General features: G+C 43.3%; 1 protein-coding gene across 3 annotated transcripts in view; it reads left to right on the top strand.

The window, feature by feature from the left end:
- The window catches only part of RHOC (ras homolog family member C), a 37764-nt gene extending 17505 nt beyond the window's left edge, over positions 1-20259 (top strand). For 2 of the 3 annotated variants that reach the window (XM_082227677.1, XM_082227678.1), the window contains exons 2-5: positions 13970-14127; positions 14819-14939; positions 16682-16812; positions 19406-20259. In XM_082227677.1, coding sequence (XP_082083803.1) covers positions 13972-14127; positions 14819-14939; positions 16682-16812; positions 19406-19579 — 582 coding nt within the window. In that variant the 5' untranslated portion in view covers positions 13970-13971 and the 3' untranslated portion in view covers positions 19580-20259. Of the gene's footprint in view, positions 1-6074; positions 6167-13969; positions 14128-14818; positions 14940-16681; positions 16813-19405 lie in introns of those variants that run through there. The other variant, XM_082227676.1, reaches the window with a different exon arrangement.
- The last annotated feature ends 3878 nt before the right edge of the window (positions 20260-24137 follow it).

Raw genomic sequence — 24137 nt, 5'->3', positions numbered from 1 at the left:
CTCTTGATTTATTATTGTAGAGAATTTGGCTTGTAATATTTTTAAATTCTGTTTTATAGTCTCATCGCTAGGGTTAATAGTTAATTTTCTTTCGTTTTCCATAATCTGTAATAGAGTCTCTTCTTTCTTTGTCTCTTTTTCTTTTCTTGATTGGCTGTTTTTCTGTATCAAGAATCCCCTCATAACTGCCTTTCCTGCATCCCACACAGTTTCTATGGGGGTTTCTCCATTTAAATTCCACTTAAAATATTCTTCAATTGTTTCTATGGCCTTATTTACAATTTTCTGATCATTAAATAGAAATTCATTCATTCTCCATCTACCTATTTTAACATCTTTGCCTTTTAATTCAATCGTAACCGCGTTGTGATCGGATATTATTCGTGTTTGAATTTCAGATTTAGTTAAATTCCGTATCAGTTCCTTCGAAATCCAAATACTATCTATTCTCCCCCAACTTTGATTTGGGTTTGAGAAAAAAGTGAATTGTTTCGTAGTGGGGTTCTTAAATCTCCATGCATCAATTAATCCCAAATTGTTTACCATGTCGAAAAAGGATCGCGGCAATTTACCATCTTTCATCTCTTGTCTTTTTGTTAATTTGTCTATATTTGGAGACACCACCCCATTGAAATCTCCCATCAATATCAATTTATGATCCATCCAATCCATCAATATATTACCTAGTTCAAGAAAGAAAGCTGATTTTTTATCATTTGGAGCATATATTCCAACCACAATTATTTTTTCTCCATGGAACACCATCTGGACTACAACTACTCTCCCTTGCTCATCTTTATACAATAATTGTGGGTTGTACTTTTCCTTAATATATAATACTACCCCTCTTTTCTTAACCTTATCTGAGGTCACAAAATCCAATCCTAGTCTCTTATTACTTAATACCCTTTTATGTTTGTTTATTACGTGCGTCTCTTGTAAACAAATTAAATCCCAATTCTTTTTTGAAAGTACATGTGTAACCTGATTCCTTTTATTTTTATTGTTCAGCCCATTCACATTCCAACTTAAAGCTTTTAGAACCATCTGCTATATTATACTAACTAATTTCTCTAGCCTAGATAGAACCTACTGTTCCTTGTCTTCCCTTTCTTCTTCTTCCCTTTCTTCTACTGAGTTCTCCTCTCTTTCCTCTTCCTCGCACCCTTCTTCCTCTTCAACCCTCAACTGTTCCCCCCTTTCCTCTTCTCCCTCCAACTTTCCCAACTCCTTCTCGTATCTCCTTACAAATTTCTGGATTTCTGTAGTGGAAGATAGTTTAAACCTTTTTTCCTTAAAGTAAAACGAAATGCCTTCCGGGAACTCCCATCTGTACAAGATCCCATTTTTCTTCAATTGACTTGTTAATTTTTTATATGGGTCTCTCCTTCGAAGAAATCTTGAAGGGATTTCTTTAAAAAAAATAATTGGGTTTCCTTCAATAAATAGCCTTTTGGTATGGTTCTGCCTCAATATTTCATTTCTTATCTCTAACGAGTTGAACATCACAATTACGTCTCCTGGCAATTTTTTCTTTTTAACTTTAATCGATTTTGACCTAATTCTAAAAATATTTACTAAATGATAATCTATCTCGTCCTCTTTCTTATCTAACCAAGTTGCCAGCTCTTTTATCACTTTGGTTCTGATATTCTCATTTAAATTCTCAGGTATACCTCTAAGTTTCAAATTGGATTGGTTTTGCCTCATCTGCATCATAGCCATATTATCCAGCAACTCTTCCTGCACCTTTTCTATCTCTTTAACTTCCACTCTAATCCTGTCCATCTCCTTCTTACTGTCTTTCGTATCTTTTTGCACCCTTTTCACTGAATCCTCAAGGACCTTAGCTCTCACCGATAGGTCTTTAACCTTCCCTGTCAGTTCCCCCACCACTCCCTCCAGTTTCTTATCCAGAGTATTTTGCATTTCAAGAAATTTCCTTTCCATGTAATGTTCATTATTTTTAAATTCTTTTCTTATTTCAGCCATCAAACTGCTATAGTCTTTAATCTCTTTCGCCTCCTTGCCTTCTTCTTGTCTCGATGGTCTCCTTTCCGCTGGTGTTGCCACCCCCTTCTTTGAACCATTTGTCATTTTGAAGACTTTTAAAAACTTAATGTTATTTCCTCCTTTGGTCTCCGAAAAAGAGATTGGATATGAGAGTAGCAGCTCTAGCGTGTTTCACATAGTATAGCACAGTTCACAGCTTACCTCTGTAAATTGGTAAGTCACCGGGGATGTCGCAGGGGTAAAGAGTCGAATGATCGGGCAGTCTCCAGGTACCTAAGTTTTTGTTCACTTTTAAGTTCTTATATTCCTGAAGATGGATATGTTGTGAACCACAAAGCTTCTTCTAAACAAAGGAGTAGAAGAGCTACCGCAAAATTTTCTTTATGTTCAAAACTGATTACTGACGTCTCTTATTCCCACTCTATCGTATGTCCCTTTAAATCCAAATAAGTATACAGGCAAGATAGAGTCAGGTGTTGAATATCAGGAACCAAGCCCGAGTCTCCTCCACCACAACGTAGAGTTGCCCACACTTTGTCCCAACCACCTAGCCCGCACTGCGAACCAAAGGGGTACACAGCTCTGTCCTCCACTTCCCTCCTTCCCCTCTTCAGGCACCACACCCAAGGGGTCTGGGGGTGGAAAACCTTTTTGCACAAGATCCGTCAATTATAACAACTTCCAGATGTGCCAGAGATTCTTCCTTTCCAGCCTCTCTAGCTCCTTCAAAGTCCCTCTGTAAAAGGTTCCACAGAGATAAGGAAGAACGATATGCAGGCGAGATAAAGTCAGGTGTTGAGTATCAGGAAACCCGTCAATTATAGCGTCTGCAAAATGAACCAGAAACTCTTCCTTTTCTTCCCCTCTAACTCCTTAAAGAGTCCTGTTGTCAAAGGTTTTCATTATTGTCTCACCTTCAGCTCTTTATACTTTACACTCCTGTTTGTTACTTTGTAACCGGGGTTGTTCTTTTCTCCTCACTTAGCAGCTAGTTTTTAACTCTTACTTCCTCTCTCCCAGCCTTTCGCTGTACTCCATTTTCTATCTTACCGCCAGTGGTGGAGTCCTCCTCCTTTCGCCATAGTTTCGTCTCCGCTGGGTTCTTACAGCAAAGTTCCTTTTATTTTAGTTAAATTCTTCTTCAATATTTTCTTTTATCTCCTCTGCATCGTCTGCAGGATTTTTAGCCTATTTCCCAACTTTTCAGCTGCTGTTGGAGATCCGCCGCTTTCCCTCGGAGCTTGAGGCTTCACAACATGGGGTCTGGTGCTTCCCTCACGCTGCGGCTCCAGCCCTGTTAAACGCCGGCAACAGGGCGAGCACAAGCAGCGTCGCTGGGTGCATTGTCCCCCAGGATAATCCTCCTGTGGTTTCGGGGTTCACGGAGCCTTCGTGACCCCTATTTCGACCCGTGTTGTTCGAGACTCCCCCGGAGGGTTGCCTCGCGCTCCTTTCCGTGGCCGCGGCGTCCCGGAAGTCTGACCTTTTGTTCATTGATTTCTGCTTTCTCACTGTGCCATGCTTTGTTATTGGCCTCTAATTAGATGCATGGGACGCGGGTTGCGCTGTGGGTTAAACCACAGAGCCTAGGGCTTGCCAATCAGAAGGTTGGTGGTTCGAATCCTCGCGATGGGGTGAGCTCCCATTGCTCGGTCCCTGCTCCAGCCAACCTAGCAGTTTGAAAGCACGTCAGAGTGCAAGTAGATAAATAGGTAAACAGCGTTTCTGTGCACTTCTCTGGTTTGTCAGAAGCGGCTTCTGGCCACATGACCCAGAAGCTGTACGCCAGCTCCCTTGGCCAATAAAGCGAGATGAGCGCCGCAAACCCAGAGTCGGCCACGACTGGACCTAATGGTCAGGGGTCCCTTTACCTTAATTAGATGCATATTGCACTGTAGAACCCATATGCGATTAACTACATTTCTTATAATCCATCTTTTGGCTGTGTCTTCTATTAGAGCAATCTGTCAGCAAGACAGATCTTTAGCTCTTCACCCAGTTTGTCTCTCCCTTCCCCCAACACCAGGTATGGGGCTAAGGATGTGAGGGAATATATAAGTTATCAGTAACAAAGACATTTGTCTTCAACCTCTGGCCAATGTTTTATACCAAACCACCACAGAGCTATGATTGCTGAAAACATCAAATAAACTTACATAAAGTTCATTCGAGATGACCCTTTGTTACCCCTTAAGCCACCCCCATACTCCAGCTTGAACAGACTCATAAATTCCCAACCCTGGACTGTGTGCTTCCCTTCCGGTTCAGTCCCATAGCTGCTCTGAAGTAGTAGTCTTATGAGTGTGCCAGTCAAAGGCCCCAGTATCTTGGCTCCAAGTATTGCTATAAATGCTAACCTAAGGTTCCCAGACGCCCCCGTTTCCTGGGGACAGTCCCCGGATTTACAAACCAGTCCCCATACAAAATTTATTGAAGTTGAAAAGTGTCCTCGGATTCATTGAAAAAAATCTGGTAACCTTATGCTAACCAACAAAATGTTCAGACATGGTGGTTTCCCTTAGCAACCCAAGGGTGCTTCCCACATTCCATGCATGCAAAAAATAAGCAGCGAGAGACCTACAAATACAACTTGCTTCACTTGCACTGTGGATCGTGAGCTAAGGAAAAAGAGGATAGCAAATCAATGCCCCTATATCACTATTGGGGTATTGGGGGGATTTGTTATTTTACCTCTAGGAAGGCCTAGCTCTGTTCTATATGTACCTTAAAGGAGGTGCCAGGAAGATAGCAGCTCATTTTAGCAGTCGTAAGTAATTAATAATTTTTTTATGGCTGCCCATATCCGCATACAGTGGTACCTCGGGTTACATATGCTTCAGGTTACAGACTCCGCTAACCCAGAAATATTACCTCGGGTTAAGAACTTTGCTTCAGGATGAGAACAGAAATCGTGCTCCGGCGGTGCAGCAGCAATGGTGCTAAAGTGGTGCTTCAGGTTAAGAACAGTTTCAGGTTAAGAACGGACTTCTGGAACGAATTAAGTACTTAACCCGAGGTACCACTGTATATGGTTGGGTGGATTGGATTGCATAAAAATGGGGTCAAACAAATGGAAGAAAGGAAGGAGATCTTTGTAATGTTTGCATTTGCACAAATTGAGCATGGGTGGAAGTACAGTGGTGCCCCGCAAGACGAACGCCTCGCAAAGACGGAAAACCCGCTAGACGAAAGGGTTTTCCATTTTGGAGGCGCTTCGCAAAACGAATTTCCCTATGGGCTTCCTTCGCAAGACGAAAGCCCATAGGGAAATCTCCGGGACAGCGGGGAAGTGCAGCGCGTCTTCCCCACTGTCCTTGGACCTCCTCCGAAGGCTGGCGGTGGGGCGGAAAGCCCTTCTCCCCGCGCCAGCCTTCGGAAGGCTCCTCTGAAGGCTGGCGGTGGGGAGAAAAGCCCTTCTCCCCGCGCCAGCCTTCGGATAGCTGTCCTGAAGACTTGCGGTGGGAGGAGGGTTTTCCTTCCCACCGCCAACATTCAGAATGCTGTTCTGAATGTTGGCGGTGGGGAGGAAAAACCCTCCTCCCACCGCAAGCCCCGGGAACAGAGGAGAAGCACTGCGCCCCTTCCCCTCTGTTCCCGTACCTGTCCTGAAGGCTTGCGGTGGGGAGAAAAGCCCTTCTCCGCACCGCCAGCCTGGCAAGCGGTTTCCATAGGAACGCATTAATTTATTTTCAATGCATTCCTATGGGAAACCGTGCTTCGCAAGACGAAAAACTCGCAAGAAGAAAAAACTTGCGGAACGAATTAATTTCGTCTTGCGAGGCACCACTGTACAAAGCTCAACCACTTCAGCACCCGACTTCTCCCACACCAGATCTTGAGGGAGACTGCCAGCACCCTGTGTTTCTAGAATCCAGAATTCCTAACTGCAGGCTGTGCTTACTTAAACACACACTTCAAAGCCGCTAGATGACATCGTCTGTAGCTAAGGGGTGAGGAGAGAGACATGCCTCTTGCCTGCTTTCAATTATTGCCTAGTCATTCAGGACAGTGATTTAACAATGAGTTCCTATGGCAACATATCACCTGTATTTGCCAGACCTGTCCAACCCCCACCCCACCCCAAGCAACAAAAGGTAACCTCACAGTGTCAAGATGTATTCTGTTTGGCGCTCTCCTGCTTACCCTCCAAAAGGCAAGTTAAAACATTTTTGCCATTGCATCTACATTAGCTGTTTGATATGGTGTTTCATTGCTAATATAAATATGTATATATTTGGCACATCACCTTTTTAAAATGAATATTTTAATAGGTCAGCTATTCTAAACATTTTACCCCTTCCTATATCTCTAAAATTAATAGAATAAAAGAATTGTAGAGTTGGAAGAAACCCCAGGGGTCATTTAATCCAACCCCTTGTAGGAAGCACAACTAAAGAATCCCTGGCACATGGCCACCCAACCTCTGCTTTAAAACCTCCAATAAATTGGATCACTGAAGATTCAGATTCAAGTCCCAAGGGTAGTCATAGATTCTCTGCTGTAGCCATGTCCATGTCCATAATTTTCCTTCGTATGCCTGCATTACAATGGACTACTGGTTTTTATGAGTTTTTAAGAAGGCTTTATGTTGTGTGCTCCAAACTGTGCTTTTATTATTTTTATTATTGTAAAGACCAGTGGTTAAGCAATAAAGTTGCTTGCATTTTTAAACCATAAAATGTAAATAACCACCCTGAAAGGCCAGCTGAGGACGAATGAAATGAGGTTTATAAAACACTTTGCTCAATAAAAGTGTTATATGGATGACAAATGTCAGACACATCTCTGGCATAATTTCTTGCAGTAGGCTGGATGAAAAGGAATGATATTCAATTCTCCACATTTAACTGGCAGTATCTTAAGAGCGATGATCCCATTTGTTTTATCCACTGACTGCAGGCTGAATGTGATGAATAAAATATTTAGCTCCTGTTGGCTTTGTCTCTGAGAGCAAGATGCTTATCAATATGGATATGCTCTGACTTTTTCAAGTCTTCCCTCTTTTAGCCAACCATCACACTTGGAAGTCTCCTCCTTCCATTCAATGTTTATGGGTTCAAAGTAGTCAGGTGAAGTCCTGTGAACAGTACCTGCATCTGTTTCCTCCCATTGCACCTCAGACGACTTTGTGAGATTTGGGAGAGGAGTATTCAGGTTTGTATAGTTGTCTAGATGCTAATTCTCCCCACCACATACAGAAGCATCTATGTATGTATGTATGTTTTGTTTTAAAAAAGGACACAAGAGATTGTCCTAATTTGAAGCACATCAGTTAAAGTAAAGCCTGTTATGCAAGAATTATGGCAAAATGCTGTTATTTAGAACAAACACATAAAGTTCTGGTCTTTCCTGAGAGGGTTGTTTGTTGTTGTTTTTTTGCACCCTAGAACAACTTCAACACAAGAATTGATTTGTCAAGGCAAAATAGCATAAAGGCAGATATTAATATGCTGCACTGTGAAAGCAACATTACAGATCTATCCAGTCATGATACAGTAGATAACATGAATCAGGGCCAAGGTACTGTGGAGTCCATTGCACTGTGGAGAGCGTATAATTTATGGTCTGTGTGTGTAGTTTGGGAGCTGCACGGCCAGGGATAAAACAATGCTATCCAGGGTTATAAAGACTGCAGAGAGAATAATTGCGTGCACTCTTCCCACCTTAGATCAAATCTATGCTGCCAGGTGCCATAAGAAAGCGGCAGAGATAGTGCAGGATAGCGCGCACCCCGGAAATGATCTCTTTCAGCTTCTGCCTTCTGGAAGAAGGTATAGGGTTATAAAGGCCAGGACTAGCCGCCTGAGAAACAGTTTCTACGCAAAAGCAATTCTGGTTCTAAACGCAGCAGGTCTCTATAGTATAGTGTATTTTAAAATGGGGTTTCAGAGTTTTTTTTTTTTAAAATATTTTTATTGGGTTTTCACATTTTATATAGACAAAAACAAAACACAAAACACCAAAACAAACATAAAAGACGACAAACATGTACAATTTCCTAACATCTTATTTTCTAACCCTAGTCCTTGACTTCCCCCCACCCCCACCCTTGCCTCCCTATTCCCAGATTTATGTCAGCAAGTTAGCATTTCCTTTTCATCTTAATATTAATCCTTTTATAAAGAAAGACAAAAATAAATTTTCCCTAAGTTGGACCCCAATTCTCTTCCGTCGATTTCTCATTTTTTCTTGAATGATTTTCTTATTAACTAAACCCCCTGGTCTTGAGTGTTGTTTGAATTTAAATGCTTCCCTCCCTCCCATCCCCGGTTTGCGTCCTTTCCCAAGACATGTCCAAAATAACAGTTTTTAGCCTGGGTTCCGCACGTCCGAGGCTCTCAAATCTCTTTCAGTCCCTCTCCGCCGGTTTTGTTGGTAGTCCTTTTTGTCGGTCATCGAGTCTCGAAAGAGCTCCTTCACAATCAATCCAATCAGTCCATAGTCTCTTCCCTTATTTAGAGACAACTGTTGCAGAATTTCCACAAGGCCTGAGTCTTGATGATAATCAAAATCAAAGTCTGTGTGGAGGCCCCAATTGTACTTCTTTATTTCAAGTTCCTGAATTCCATAAACTCCCGGGGCCTCCACTTTCGTCTTCTGTATCTTTCGTAGGCTTAAAATGGACTTAATCCAATAGTCTCCTTGCTTGTGTTCTCCAGATGTCAGCTTCTGGTTAGTGTTTTCCCACTTAACTTGTTCTCTTTCTTGTTTTGTCTTCTCCTCTTCTTTGTTTATTATTTCGAATTCAGCTGTGGGTTCTTTCTCACTCAAGTCCTCATTACATTCAGCAGAACTACTTGTTTCAGAATTCAAGGTCATCAGTTGTTTACTCATAGCTGTAGTCTGCTCCTGTAAAGTTCCCACCAGTGAAAACATCCTTTCGGTTTCTCTCAGTATCTTTCCACCCACAGCCATTGTAATTCCACAGAATTCCCCCTAGAGGGAATCTGGCTACTTAATGTTCTTTTCTCCAACAATCCTCTGTCCTGTTATTGTTTCTTTGTTTCCAACAATTTTGATTCAATTGTAACTCCTTTTAATCCGGAGAGATCTTAAATAACAATTTTTCCACTGTTAACAGTCCAATTGACAGCTTTGACAGCTGTCAAATTCTACTCCTCTATACAGGCTCCAAAGCAGGTCGCTCCCGGGCCCGGGAGGGAGGGTTGTATACAACAAAACGAAGTCTCTTCCAACACTCCACTCTCCTGCTCAAATTTGCCTTTTCAAATCTTGGAAGTTACTGACCTTTTAAAACTCACCCTTTACAGGGTAAGCACTCCAGCTTAGCTCTTATATCATTGCTCTGGATCGTCTGCAAGGGGGGGGTGGGGACTTCCTTTTAGCACACCCCCCGGTCGTCTCAAATTCAGAAGGTAAAATTTTTAAAGTTCAGTTCCAGATTACTCACGGGTTCTTTTTTTTCAGTCCAAATTTCAAGGAAGGAAGTCAGCGCTCTCCAGTTATGGCTCGCGGCTTCGCTCAGCGGCGGTAGCGATCGACTCTCAGTGCCGCGCCGTCCCCCGTATCCCCTCCATAGCCTTTAAAAAGGCTCTTCGCGAATCAGGGGGGGCGCTTAAGGCACCCGCCGAGTCTTCAGTCCGCAGGCTTCTGCGCCTGCGGTTTTTAAGGGTCCCCGTGTCGCCGGCACGGCAAAGACCCATCCACCGCTGAGCCGATTCCCTCCGGGTTTTTGAATGTTTTATGTAGTTTTGTAGTAGTTTTATGTAGTTTTTCAATTTCATTGTTCTGCATGGGACAGTGACAATAAAGATATCATATATCGTATATTGTATCATATAGGGTGTTGCATAATCTAGGAATATCCCTGCTTGGAGGTACTTTATTTGGGTTTATGATATATTTATGAAAATTTGTATACCACTTGATTGTAGAAAAGCCATCTTGTGGTGGAGAGTTCCATTGTCTGCTTCTGTGCTGTGTGCCTCTCTTTTCTTGTCTTGAATCTCTCACCACTGAGCTTCATTGCTTGACCCCAGGTTCTAGTATTATGAGAGAGGGGAGAACAAAATATCTATCTCTATGCGCTTTCTCCACACGATGTTTGCTTGGCTCACCCGACAGCTATGCTTTAGTCAGTGTTTCATCACCAGGTGAAGATCTTTCTATTTTATCAGGCTCTTAAACCTTTTTAGCTTCAGTGTCAATTTTATGACTCGATATTATCACACATTTTAAAACTTTCAGAATTATGGTATTGCTGTGAGTTTTTGTTACGTTGCTTTTATCCTCTGGCTGCTGGTTTTATGTTCTTAGATTTTATGGTTATTGGTTTCCTTTTTATTTTTATATGCATTTGTTTTTCCTTTATTGGAAGCCATCCAGAAAACATTTTGTTGTTGGGGAAAATATAAATGCAGTTAGTAAACTTAGAACATGTATATAAGTGTCAAGCGTATCCTACTCTTGTCTTTAAAAACAAACAAACAAAAAACAAGACAACTAAAAAGCCTCAAATGTAACCTTTTCCACTCCCCAAGAATTAACTCTAGCCCCAGATCATCTCTTGTCCTTTTCTGATTCTATAGCACCCTTTTTGAGATAAAGGACAACCAGAATTGTACACAATATTCCAAGTGTGGTGTCACCATAGATTTGTATAAAGGCATTCCATTCTTAAGGAAATCAGCCCTGAGTGTTCACTGGAAGGACAGATCGTGAAGCTGAGGCTCCAATCCTTTGGCCTCCTCATGAGAAGAGAAGACTCCCTAGAAAAGACCCTGATGTTGGGAAAGATTGAGGGCACAAGGAGAAGGGGACGACAGAGGACGAGATGGTTGGACAGTGTTCTCGATGCTACCAGCATGAGTGTGACCAAACTGTGGGAGGCAGTGGAAGACGAGAGTGCCTGGCGTGCTGTGGTCCATGGGGTCACGAAGAGGCGGACATGACTAAACAACTAAACAACAACAACAACATTACAGCTCATCCTTGGATGCCTTCCCTATAAAGAGCAGTGTGCAACAGGGCTGTGTTCTTGCCCCAACTCTCTTGGGCATATTCTTCTCCCTGTTACTCTTCTATGCCTTCAGCTTGACCGAAGATGGTGTGTACATCCATTCAAGAAGTGATGGGGGTCTGTTGAACCAGGAAATGTTTCCATTCCAAGACAAAAGTGTGACAGGTTCCTACCCAAGAAATGTTGTTTGTAAATGACACGCACAAGAAACCTGGAGACAGTCAGGTTGTATATCCATATCAGTGACCAGAGGAGGAGGAATGACTGTTGGGAGGAACACAGAGAGAAGATATACCATGGCACGTCTGCATTGGCACAACTGGATGCCTTCATCTGCCCCAGCTGCAACAAAACATGTCTCTCCCATATCGGTCTCTACAGCCACAGCAGGCGCTGTAGTGCTCCAACAGTTTGACTCCAGCCCTGAAGGCGCACTCTTCCATTGTATCCTGAGACAGACACATGCCAACCAACAATTACAGTATTAGCAGTTTCATGACTGGGGAGTTGGAGAAATGTCTCAGATAGTTGAATACTAGATTCAGGTTTAGTTTTATTTTTTTAAAAAACCTAGAGTTGGGTGTGTTTCCTCCCTTCGTGTGGGTTGATGCTTGTGCCTTTGTGTAGATTATTACCTCTGGACTGTATAGTCTTGAGTTAGGGTTTGTGACATCAAGCAGGGTTTGTTCCAAATTGGCAAGTCTTATGACAAGGCATTCACTACTGACATATTCTGTGTCTGCTGGCTGAATCGAGGTATTAATTCTCAAGAATTGGGGACTCTAGAAAGGCTTAAATTCAGCTCTGTTAACACTCGATCCTCTTTTTACTGTCAGAATGCTAAACAGCACAGCCGTCTTAACCCCGGAGATTATAAAAGTTATACAGCTGCTGCCCCTGAGAAGTCTGGCAGCTGAGAAAGGAGTGCAATACTGCACGTATTCTGGAGGTCTAGGTTTATAGCAAAATGTTCCAGATGCAACCTTCTTGATAGTCAGCTTGGCTTCAGGCAGAGTAGGAGGAATGCTTATTGCTCACCCGCTGAACAAATGGATGAGGACTTCATCTTGCTTTTTGAAGCTGAATCTAATTAGTTAATCTATTTATGACAACACAAGTCTTGATTATGCTTGGTGCTTTTCCCTGTGTTGTGGGAGTTTCTGTTGGGGTTTGTGTGTGTAATTGCCAGGGGAGTACACTGGCTTCTGTTGCAAGAATGTTTAATCCAGCAGACAAATCCAGACAAATCGAGCACTATAGTTCTTTGAACTTCAAATGCCGGGCCTCTGAAACATTCATATCCCAGGTGTTTTCGCCATTTTTAACCTGATTTTTCATTACGTGGCAGGTGTTCTGCCGCATCACTGATCTCCCTTCTGTTTACAGGTGCCTAATTTAGACACCTGTGTGATTTTCTTGGTTTGTAAGGGCAAAACTTTGTACAGGACTTCCAGCCTTCAGAATGACTTCTGGCTATCCTTGTCCTCGGAGCCCACACCAGCTCTATCTTGGAGCATTGCTTAGGTATGCAGGGTGAAATGTTGCTAGAGGAGATCTGGCTGCAGCTTCCTGTGCTGCGAAATGTGCTTACACAAATCCCTTGGAATTCCCCATGGAATCCCTTTGTTGGCTCTGCTCCAAACAGCAAAGTTCTCCTCTCTTCTCCCCCCGCTCCCCAGCACAGTCCACCAGTGCCTGTAGCATAATACCCCAAAATCCAGTAGGTGCAGATTTGGGGTTGAAACTACATATTGGAGCACCCCCTCCACCAAAAAACCTCATGAATGAGGGCAGCTTCAAAAATTTGAAGCTGGGGAAGGGCAGGGCAGTAATATATAATACTTACAATGTTTGTCCAGCAAAGGCAGTGATACATGTTATAAGTCATAAGAATAATTGTTTTTCCTTGCTTGCACAATATTGCCGTCTAAATATTTTGAAATTTTCAGCTGGACCTTTCTCGAGTATAAATGCTTATTCATGTTGAGTTTTGTCTCTGTTGCATCACTGTGTTTGTTCTCCAGGCGCACTTTATGGTTTCTAAAATAACTTCTGCTGGATTGAAACCCACAGAAAGTCTGGTGTGCAGTGACATTTTTGTGGTTTTTGTAGCTAATCTATACATCTGTTCTGAAATGTAGGCCAGCCATGTTCTTGCAAGTGAAGTCAGTGAGACAGTCAAAGAAAAGCTTGGCTTTTTTGAATTGTGACATTTTAAAATGAACTTCCTTAGGCTGCATGGAAGCAGGGGGGATTTTTAGGCAAGAAGGAGTTATGAGCTATCCAGTAGCATAAGGGTGAGCAGACTTGGGGTTTGTCCATTCTGCTTTGGGTTTTTATTAAAGCCTTAAGATCTACCCATCAGAGCTAAGTGCAAAAATCAAACAGTTAGAATTAAAGAACAAGGTGCCTCTGAGTACATTCTGAGCTGAGGAATTTGCCTCCAGTATTGGAACAGAATTGAGGCTGCCCAACCCATCACATGAAAGTCTACTCCTGGTTATTAGCTTATCTTTATTTTAGCAGCCTATCTTGGGTAGAAAAAGTTGTTTTGCTGTTGCTTATCATTAAACAATGGGGAGTCAGAAACTGTTAAGTTGTGGGTGAACATATCAGACGACACAGCGATTCTTCAAACAGCTCTTGTTTATCCCCAGGCCAGAACAGAACTGAACTGAAGGGTTCAGTCAGCCTGCTTATATAGAGCTCCGGTACAACGTAACTATAACAATTTTCTAAAACTATCCAATCACTGAACGTCACTTTCGATCCCTTATTTGCATAACTATCTACAGTATCCCCCTGCTGGCCCAGGGTGAGAACTTCAGTACATAACAGAAACGTTGGCCAATACCCTGCAAATCACCAAGAAATTTACTAGTAGATCCCAAACTATTTTTTTGCCCACCCCTGTTGTAGGATTCCAGCGTCTTCGTGATCTGTGTTTCATATCTAGCCTTCTTTTTCTTTCTGCAGGCATGGCAGCGATTCGGAAAAAGCTGGTGATTGTTGGAGATGGTGCTTGCGGAAAGACCTGCCTGCTGATTGTGTTCAGTAAGGACCAATTCCCAGAGGTCTACGTGCCAACCGTCTTCGAAAACTACATTGCTGACATTGAAGTAGATGGGAAACAGGTAACTCTCTCTGCTAGCAGGTGCACCTTTGAGTGTACATATGCTTTTAACCCCAACTAAATATCACATCAGTTTCTGTTGCAGTTCATCCCGGAGTGCTGAACTTCATGCTGCTCCTTCTGACACCAATCCCTTTAAAATGTTCTTGCCTAGCTCTGTCACCTGTTGCCAAAACCCTGATTTCATCCTATTTGTCTCCACTCCCGCCTCAGGTTAGGTTTTCCCTTTGGGTCAAGCTGTGTGCAGTCCATATCATACTCAATAAAGGTTTACAGTAACTTCAGTAGAACTGTTCTAAAGTACTATCAATGTCATGCTGTTATCTCTGAGAGGCTGCACATCTTATAACTGACCGTCCCACATTGGTCAGTAGGGTGTTGCTGTGAGCTATGTTTGGACCTGGCCTCTCCTGACAGCTTCATGATCATCTGACACCGTTTGGTGGCACCCTTGAGGGTAGTGCTGCAGTCCTATAAAACACACTGGATAATGGCCATAATCAGTTCCTGGGCTCAGGCAGTTTAATTGGGGTAGATGTTGTGCCAGGTTGCCTTTAAAGCTGCCTGTTAACCAAGATGTACTATGGGGAGAGAAAGAAAAAAGGGTCTGTGCTCCTGTTTGCTTCAATTTCTTATCCAGAGTAGTATTGATGCTGCTGCTCACTGATACAAACTTCCTTCTGTCTCTCCAGGTGGAGCTGGCCCTTTGGGACACGGCCGGGCAGGAAGACTATGACAGGCTACGGCCCCTCTCTTATCCAGACACAGATGTTATCCTCATGTGCTTTTCCATTGATAGTCCAGACAGTTTAGGTAAGGCTATGGCACTCTAGGCTTGAGGTAAGAGGCTGTGAGGACACAGAGCATGTGATACTGCCCATTTGGTGGCTCATGGTCACACCCACAGGATACAAGGGAACTCTGTGGGCGGGTGGGTTGGGAAAGCTGAAACACCTAATTTAGCTTTCAAAGTAGTGATTCTTCCAGTCCCTGCAGGATTCAGATAAGCAATGGCTATTTTGGGAAACATTGGTCACATTCACACCAGATATTTAAAGCACACTTTAAGGATCATAGCCTCCTGCAAAGAATCACAGGAACTGTAGTTTATTAAGGGTGCTTAGAGTTGTTAGGAGGTCATTTGCAGAGCTACATTTCCCAGCACCCTTAAACTACAGTTCCCAGCATTTTCCATAACTGTTGCAGTGGTCTAAGAATGTTAAGGGAAGTGCCATAGCTCAATGTAGAGCACATTTTTTTTGAGTAGGTGACCGTAAGTCTAATTTCTGGCATCTTCAGTTAAAATGGTCAGTGGCAGTAGATAGAAAAGACATTCCTGGAGAGCCAGCAGACATTGAGCAAGATCAGTGGTGGGGAACCCCTGGCCTGTCTCTCCCCCCCCTCCATGAAAGACCTGGATTCGAGTCTGGATCTCTAGAACAAACAAGGAAGAACAGAGGTTATACTGGCTGATTCATGTGTTAATAATTTTGTTGAAATTGTCAATGGTTTTATTTTATATTGTTTGAGGTACCCCAACCTTGTTTGATCATGGACAAGATAAAAATGAGATAAGTAGATAATAAATAAAGGCCTACTGGTCTATACATGAAAGCAGCTGCCTTGCCCTGTTATCCAGGGGCTTTTCAAACATGTTTGGCTGCTTGCAATATTTTTCTCACTTGAAAAAGGGGAAACCTTATTCCAGTAACCACTGCTTTCGAATGCACAATCAAGAATCAGGAGCACTATTTCTAACTATGAATTTATTCATAGGACTTTATGGACCGCAGTATTGTCACATTTTAACAGATAACACTTTGCCTCTAAAACTCCAGGTAATGACACTTTTAAACAGCCTCTACACATAGATATGTGTACGGGTTTGGCAGATGATGCAGGATATAATTGGCAAGGCTCATGTTAGAGCAGTTCTGTGTTAAACAGCATCTTGTTGGCTGGAGGATGATGATAGGATCCTGCCTCTGCGTTTGAGGGCAAACAGTTAACTACTAAACTGCGCTGACTCCTTGGGCATCTGCTAGCGCTATAGACTTAATAATGATGACAGTATTTGTCATAGCTGGATTCTGCAGGGAAGTGTGTGCGCTGGGAGATGCTTTGAACTTTTATGCACAGCTCCTTCTGTGTGGTGTTCTGTCTCTCTGAAACTGATCTTTGCTCACGTCTCCAGGGATTTTTTGCTGTGGCTCTGGGATTTGTGTGAGGAGAGCTTTCCCATATTCCCAGTCACTTTATTTCTTTCATTGGCATAGGGAGTTCAGTGTTCCCTTTCAGCTGCTACTGGGTGTGGTAGGGAGAGCAGGCTCTCAGCCATGCGCTGGCCAGGGCTCTGGAAATAGGACTCTCATTGTATCCAGTCTTGCTTTTGGCAACGAACTGGATCTGGGAATGGCCTGTTTTGAAGAGGTCTCAAATAGCTTCCTTTTTAAGTGCCATGGGATTATTATACCTGTGAATCTGTCCTTCATTGGGAGGAGAGCTTTTATTTCATGGCCTGACCTGATTCATGAGAATGTGATTGGCCTTTCCAGAAAACATCCCAGAGAAATGGACACCTGAAGTGAAACACTTCTGCCCTAATGTGCCCATCATCCTTGTGGGGAACAAGAAGGACTTGCGGAATGATGATCACACCCGCAGGGAACTGGCAAAGATGAAACAGGTAGGAGGAGCCTGTTGTATTTTATTTTATTTTTTTAAAAAAAGCTTGGTGGAGTTTTTGTAGTGAGAAATAATTCACTTGCTTTACATAATGTTGTGTAATGTTGTCATTGTGATGTTTCTGGGAAGGCTTTATACCAGCAGCCGCTGTTGCCACAGCTTGGAGAACTCTTCATACCAGAATTACTGATGGCTGCGGCTATGCAGTAAAGTGCTCTTGGGGAGAATCTATATCCCTCCTATCCTTTTCTAAACAGCAAGTCATCCAATACCCCTTAAAATGGGTGAGATAACTGAAGATTTTCAGATAAAACAAGTGCCTTTTGTGTATTCTGAAACTCTGTAACTAGGGAGCATTATTCCAAGTAGGATCACATGAGAACTCTTCAAAAGTACGTAAATAAAAAACTTAAAGGTCGGGGGGGGGAGAAAATTAGATAGTTAACACAATTAAATAGTATACATGGATCTGTGCTCTACTCCATACAATGTGTGGTGCAATATGCATCTTATTTAAAATATTACACTGAAGTATTAGGTGAAACTTGTAAATGCTCTGGATTTTTCACACAAGAAATTTAGGGAATCACTTTTCATTCTGGGAGATCAGAATATTATTTCAAAACTAGAATTTGTCAGTACTTGAATTGTTATACTAACTTCAACCCCCCCCCCCAAGTTTCCCATCTCGTATTATATTGGTGATTAAGAAGATGTTGGGTTGCTTTTAGGAGGTTGATGCAAGTGTCTCAATTCCACATGCTCTAAATCTTTGGTCCACCTGGGAGATAGTGCCCTTCTCCAATGGTGCTCTTAATCAGTTCTGACATTCCTCATAATTCTTGGGAGGATATTCAGGGCTTTTACAAGAAAGTCCATGGGAAGTTGCTCCCACTTCCACTTTCCCCAACACAGTAACCTTTGCAGAAGGCAGAAGGGGAGGACTGGTGGTGAAGCTGCCTCTGAGCAGGGTCAGTAAGATCTCTTCCAGGCAGAGGTATTGGCAGTTAAAACTCACATAGCTCACTGCTATTGAGCGTTATCAAACATTCAGGCTGTACAGTGGTACCTCAGGTTACATACGCTTCAGGTTACATACTCTGCTAACCCAGAAATAGTACCTCGGGTTAAGAACTTTGCTTCAGGATGAGAACAGAAATCGTGCTCCGGTGGCACGGCAGCAGCGGGAGACCCCATTAGCTAAAGTAGTACCTCAGGTTAAGAAGAGTTTCAGGTTAAGTACGGACCTCCGGAACAAATTAAGTACTTAACCCAAGGTACCACTGTAATGATAAAAGTCTATCCTACTGACACTCGGTGCTCCTACTTTTGGAAGTGTTGGTCTACATGCAGGCCATGCATTTAAAGCACCCTCCCCCCCAAAAAAAATAATGGGAATTGTAGTTTAAGGGTGCAGGGAAATGCAGTTTTGTAAGGGTGAACTGTAGTCCTCACAATTTCTTTGGGGGGGGGGAGAGAGAGAATGGAATGTGCTTTAAACATGTGGTGTATATGCAGCCCAGAGGGGAAAGGGTGGGCTGGCATGTGCAGAGTGTAAGATTCCTTGCTCTGTGGTTTTACCTGGTGGTGAAACCATTGTGAACTGAACTTCAGAGTGGGTTCGTGCTGGGAATTTTGAGCTGAAGGAATTAAAAACTAAACAAACACCAATCTTCCTAATTTGGCAATATCTTTGGTTAAGACCCAGAAGTGGATTAAAGGATTTTGGGGTGGGAAGGAAGAGGCAGTTTGTACTGTAACAACAACAATAAGAAGAAGATGGGTCTAGTCTGGGGTTAAAGTTGGACCTCATCTCTTTAAATATTGAAAACTACTGCTTGGAAGCAGCGTTCCTGAAGCCCTATGAGATATAGAAAACCTACAGTGGAGTCAGAGCCTGGTTTGGGAGGGACTCCCTGATTTTTTCAGTAGGACAAGCCTAGCACCAGGGCAAGACAGAGACACCATAAATGTAGATGGCAGAGATTGCAGATTGATGATGGAGCAGTGTCCTGCAGGGTACAGCATGGACTAGTGGTCCAGAGGAGATTTGATCACTGCAGAAACCCATAACAAATTTTGCTAAGACGTCTACATGTTTGCTGTCCTCTCTCCCTTGCATCCAGATGGCTTGGGGCAGATACATGAACCACAAAGTTCTCAGGTACAAAGATTAAGCCCCCATCTTACCCTGTATGACTATAGGAAGGATGCTAAAATCTGCTTCAAGTGTTGTGTGAATGGGGGTCCACCTATAGAAAGCGCCAATGGGGCCACAGCACTGGCCCTGCCCCAGAATTTGCACTGCCCAGCCCTCTGGCCTTCCAAACACTGAGTATATATCTGAACATGGAAAAGGCCTTGCTGGCCCTTTCTATATGTGGGTCGTCCTCTCCCCCCCCCCCCACAATTCATCTGAGAATGTCCTTTCAGTCTTGCCAAAATGGCCAGCCATATTTCTACGAGGAGCTGTGCTGCTTTTCTCGGCCAGGATAGAGTGTTACACCTGTACTAACTCAAGTTCTTCCTTAAATCAAGCCCCTTGCAGAGGTTTCATTAATTTGGATTGTGTGTTTTTTCTTTGTCTTCGCAAGGAGCCAGTGAAACCAGAGGAAGGGAGAGACATGGCAAACAGGATCAATGCTTTTGGCTACCTTGAGTGCTCAGCCAAGACGAAGGACGGCGTGCGGGAAGTGTTCGAAATGGCAACTCGAGCCGCCTTGCAAGTCAGGAAGAACAAAAAGCGCAAAGGTTGCCCCCTCCTGTAAAAGGGGCGCATTGGCAGATGATGTGACTGTGCTGTCTGAAGTGTATCTTTCCCTTTCCATGCACCCCACAGATGGGGTCAAGATGGAGAAGTGGAGCTATTAGCTCTATCTAGAATAAAAAATTTAACATGCTGGCTATGTCCTTCATCCCTCTGCACAGTAAACTTCCTGGGATACACAATATAGGCATCTACACGGTCTCTTCCTGTGTTGCATGCCCAGGCTGCCTTTTCCAGCTCTCTCATGGGCCGGAGGTGTCTTTCTGAATCCTCCTTATAAACAATGTCCTTTTTGTATTGGGCAGGCAGTGTACTTGAACTAACTCTGTATTGTTCTTTGCTCCCATTTTTTACTAATCCTACTCTTCAGTGCTTTGTACAGATTCACCAGTGCTTACCCTTGTGTCTTCCTGTTCTTACATATTACGGAAGGTAAATTTCTGAATATTGCAATCTGAGAATGTGGAGCCTGCCTCTGGTTTACAAATGGATGCACTGGCTTCTTTCCACAAATGTGCTAAAGCAAGCAGGGTAAGTCTTGCCAAAATGGCCTCCTGTATTCGCATTAAGGAGCTGCGCTCTGTAGTGGTCAGAAATAATCTTTGCTTCTCTTTGGAGCAGCAGTGCCTTGTGTTTTTGGCAATACTGTATTCTCACTTCATTAAATTAATTCAAACTTGAGCTCGACTCTTTTGTTGTGGATGCTGTATGGCTGTCCATCTGCACACTGAACTGTATGAAGCTGTGTTGATTCTGCTGAGCATCACAAGGGCAGTCAACCTATTTTGGAAGTTTCTCAGCTGCTTCATCGTATCTGTCTTGTTACCTTCTTCCTCACAATTCCATAAAGTGTAGCAACTCAGCTCCTTATCTTTGGGCAAATCTATTAATACAAGGGTATTGGTGGGTATTGGGACGTGGGTGGCGCTGTAGGTTAAACCACAGAGCCTAGGACTTGCCAATCAGAAGGTCAGCGGTTCCCGTGACAGGGTGAGCTCCCATTGCTTGGTCCCTGCTCCTGCCAACCTAGCAGTTCAAAAGCATGTCAAAGTGCAAGTAGATAAATAGGTACTGCTCCGGCAGGAAGGTAAATGGCATTTCCATGCGCTGCTCTGGTTCGCCAGAAGTGGCTTAGTCATGCAGGCCACATGACCCGGAAGCTGTACACCAGCTCCCTCGGCCAATAAAGCAAGATGAGTGCCGCAACCCCAGAGTCGTCCGCGACTGGACCTAATGGGCAGGGGACCTTTTACCTTTATTGGTGGATATTTGGAATCCCAAGGTCATAGAATGATGACCTGCTTCGCTTCAGAGTCCAGATAGTTGGACTATTTTTTTAAAAAGTAGGTGGAAAGCTAGCAGAGCAGGGGGGAAGGTGTTCCATTTAAGCTCTTTTCCCAGTGCTGTGTTACAAACAGAGATATGAAAGGTAGGAGCTAAATGGCACCTTAAACAGAGGTTATAGGCGCAACAACAGAATGTCTAGGCACGCTTTTTTAGTAACAAGAATACAAAGCTGAAAGTGAATGAACTGCAGATAAAATGTTCATTTTTCACATGTCTAGTCCTTGTGTTTTCCACCCCCCTAATATTCTTAAGAGGGTCTCTTCTCCAGTCTTTCATAGAGTAGTGGGGAGGCAGAAAAGGGTCCTCCTTTCCTTCCACTCTGCAGTTTTAATCTGAAATCTTTGAGCCCAGAGCTCAGAAACTGCTCACACTAATGAAATTCCCTGTCGCAAAATGCGCCTAGAACAATGGGAGTTTCAAACACTGGATAGGAGATTGCCCAGGAATCCCATGTGTACCACCTTCCATTGGGGGAAAAGGGAGGCTAGAAACTTACTACACTTTCTAAACATGTAAAGACTTTTTTAAAAATTAAAAGCAATCAGTCCTGTGATGTGACACCATGGGGCAGCCTCTTCTGATAGTGGCGGGCGGACAACTCTCTTATCACCTCACTACAACTGCTTTGTTTCTCATGTAGCCTGACCTTGTGCATTCCTTTCAGAGTGAGTGATTCTGTGGTTCACAGGTAAGAAGGGAGGAGCAAGGAGCAAATAGCAATAAGAATGAAGCATTGGTGGGAACATTGAAATGGTTTTTTTCCCCCCAACACAAAAGGTGAGAAAGTTGGCAGGGTTATCCTACTTTAACAGCTTTGTCCCCCTGGCCTCCTAACCCCTACTGCTAAATAAAACAGTTGCCAGATTCTTTTTGCAGATAGAAAAAGCAGGCTCTGAGGAGATGTGGGAGAAATTATTGATTTTATACACGTCAACTCAAGTGCATTTTATACCTCTTGTCATGGGACAGGAACCCCCTTCATTAGCAACCCTCAAATACTATTGAGCATGTAACTGTAGATGGTGCCATCTGGTGGATGAATTTTGTGTTGCTTGAATGGCATTCTCTTGTTTTTAAATCCTGATCAGAGAGAGACGGCACTAGGACTTTATATTTTTAAAATACGATTTTCCTAACTAACTGAAAACTCCTCATGGGTTCTCTTGCTGTAACATAATAGGCTTCCAAAATCCATTGCTGTGGAACAAGCAATGCATTACTGCCTTTTAAAATGCCTTGCCTATGTTTACAGAAGATAAACCAAGTTATCTGCCTCTATGGGCATTAATGCAACAATATGTAATTTTAAAAGTAGAAAACTATCTATTGTAACTCTTCCTTGCTTTGCACACTACTGTACTCCCAAGTGCGTTTAATTTAATAGACTTGAAACTTGCCAAACATAGCTTCCCATAAACCATTTTTTTTAGCTTGCAACATTCCTAGCAAGAGTCAGTACATGTGCCTTGCCTTGAGCTCCCTGAAGAAATGAGCTGGGTTGTCTATAAAGGTAAAGGACCCCTGGATGGTTACGTTCAGTCAAAGGTGACTATGGGGTTGTGGTGCTCATCTCGCTTTCAGGCCGAGGGAGCCGGTGTTTGTCCACAGACAGCTTTCTGGGTCATATGGCCAGCATGACTAAACCACTTCTGGTGCAAAGGGACACCATGATGGAAGCCAGAGCGCATGGAAACACCGTTTACCTTCCCGCCACAGCAGTACTTATTTTTTTATTTGCACTGGTGTGCTTTCGAACTGCTAGGTTGGCAGGAGCAGGGACAGAGCAACGGGAGCTCACTCCATTGCGGGCATTTGAACAACCGACCTTCTGATCAGCAAGCCCAAGAGGCTCAGTGGTTTAGACCACAGTGAAACTAAGGCTGCAGCCCTAAACCTTTATCTGAGTAAGCCCCACTGAATTCAGTAGGCCTTACTTCTGAGTAGACATTCTTAGCATTGCAGCTTCAGCTAGTTTGGCTGGTCTCTTTAGGCAAGGTGAGGCAACAGGTAAGACCAAGTTCCTTGCATTTTGCTACTGTAAGATGGAGCTCTGCGAGCAGGATCCTCACTTTGGTGCATAGAGAAGGCTTGGAGAGGAAAATGTCATGGGTGGGAAGCCGTGGGCCTCAAGATGCTTGCTGGAGTACCACTAGCAGCCCTGACCGTGCTACTGGTTTGTAATGGGTCACAGCTGTTCTGGATGTAAACTTGATTCTACATTTGTACTTGGAAATTACCAATTATGGCAGCAGTTCACGATCCAAGGAAAGGAACTACATATGTGCCGCCAGCACCAACAGCAGTAAGACTACACTAGAATGAAAGAAAACAGCCACAACCTTTAGGGAATTCTTCCTCAAGTAGGACTTCTGAGAGTTTACAGCTCTCCACAGAGCTGCACCACTTTGATTATCCCCTAGTTGCAAATTCATTGTCAGTATTTATGGCCACAGTTGTGCCAGGAACTGCAGAAGAAACCAACGTTCTTACTCTTCTGTTTACTTCAGAGGCAGGCAAAGAGCCAAACATTGCTGCTCCAATCTGCGAACTGTACCAGCTGCTCCCTTAACATGCAGATCTCCAAAGGCTTTGTGAATAATAGTTGCTATTTGTACCATTCACAGCGTCATCTCCTCAGCAGGCAGAAATAAAAAAATGACACAATGGCGAATAAAGCAGAATCTTGCCCCAGGGGAGGAAGAATGTCACTTTAGCTGAGCAGTGTTTTGAGATTAGCTTTTACTTATCCATGGGGTGAGAAAGAAAAAAGCACGTTTTCCAACTCCTGCAAGAAACGGACCTCTGTTTGTGTAAATTACAGCATTAGCATCCTTCTACAATACATGTTGCTGCAGGAAAGTTATTTCTCCAAGGGGTTAAGTTTTATTTCCCTCTCAATACTCAAACATGGGGTAATCCAATACCGTAGTTGCTGGAGATTCCAGATTCCAGCAGGCTGCATCAGAGGCAGAAGTTAGGAAAAGAGCATTAACACAGGTGCAGGCTAAACTGAATTCCTTGCATACACAGTTGTAACTCTGATCCAGACAGAGCCACAACAAGTTTTTTGTTTTGTATTTTGAAACTTAGAATAATGTGTACTTGACCTACTCTCTTTCTGCCCCTGTTCTCTTTTTTCCATCAGTACTACAACAGGAAGGTGGGTGGAAAGGGAAAGCAGGGCAGTGTCTCATTCAATAACATAATACACG

The sequence above is a fragment of the Podarcis vaucheri genome (assembly GCF_965113315.1).
Source record: "Podarcis vaucheri genome assembly, chromosome: 6".
NCBI lineage: Eukaryota > Metazoa > Chordata > Lepidosauria > Squamata > Lacertidae > Podarcis > Podarcis vaucheri.
The sequence above is the reverse complement of the archived record's forward strand: the minus strand, read 5'-3'. Positions and strand labels throughout refer to the sequence as shown.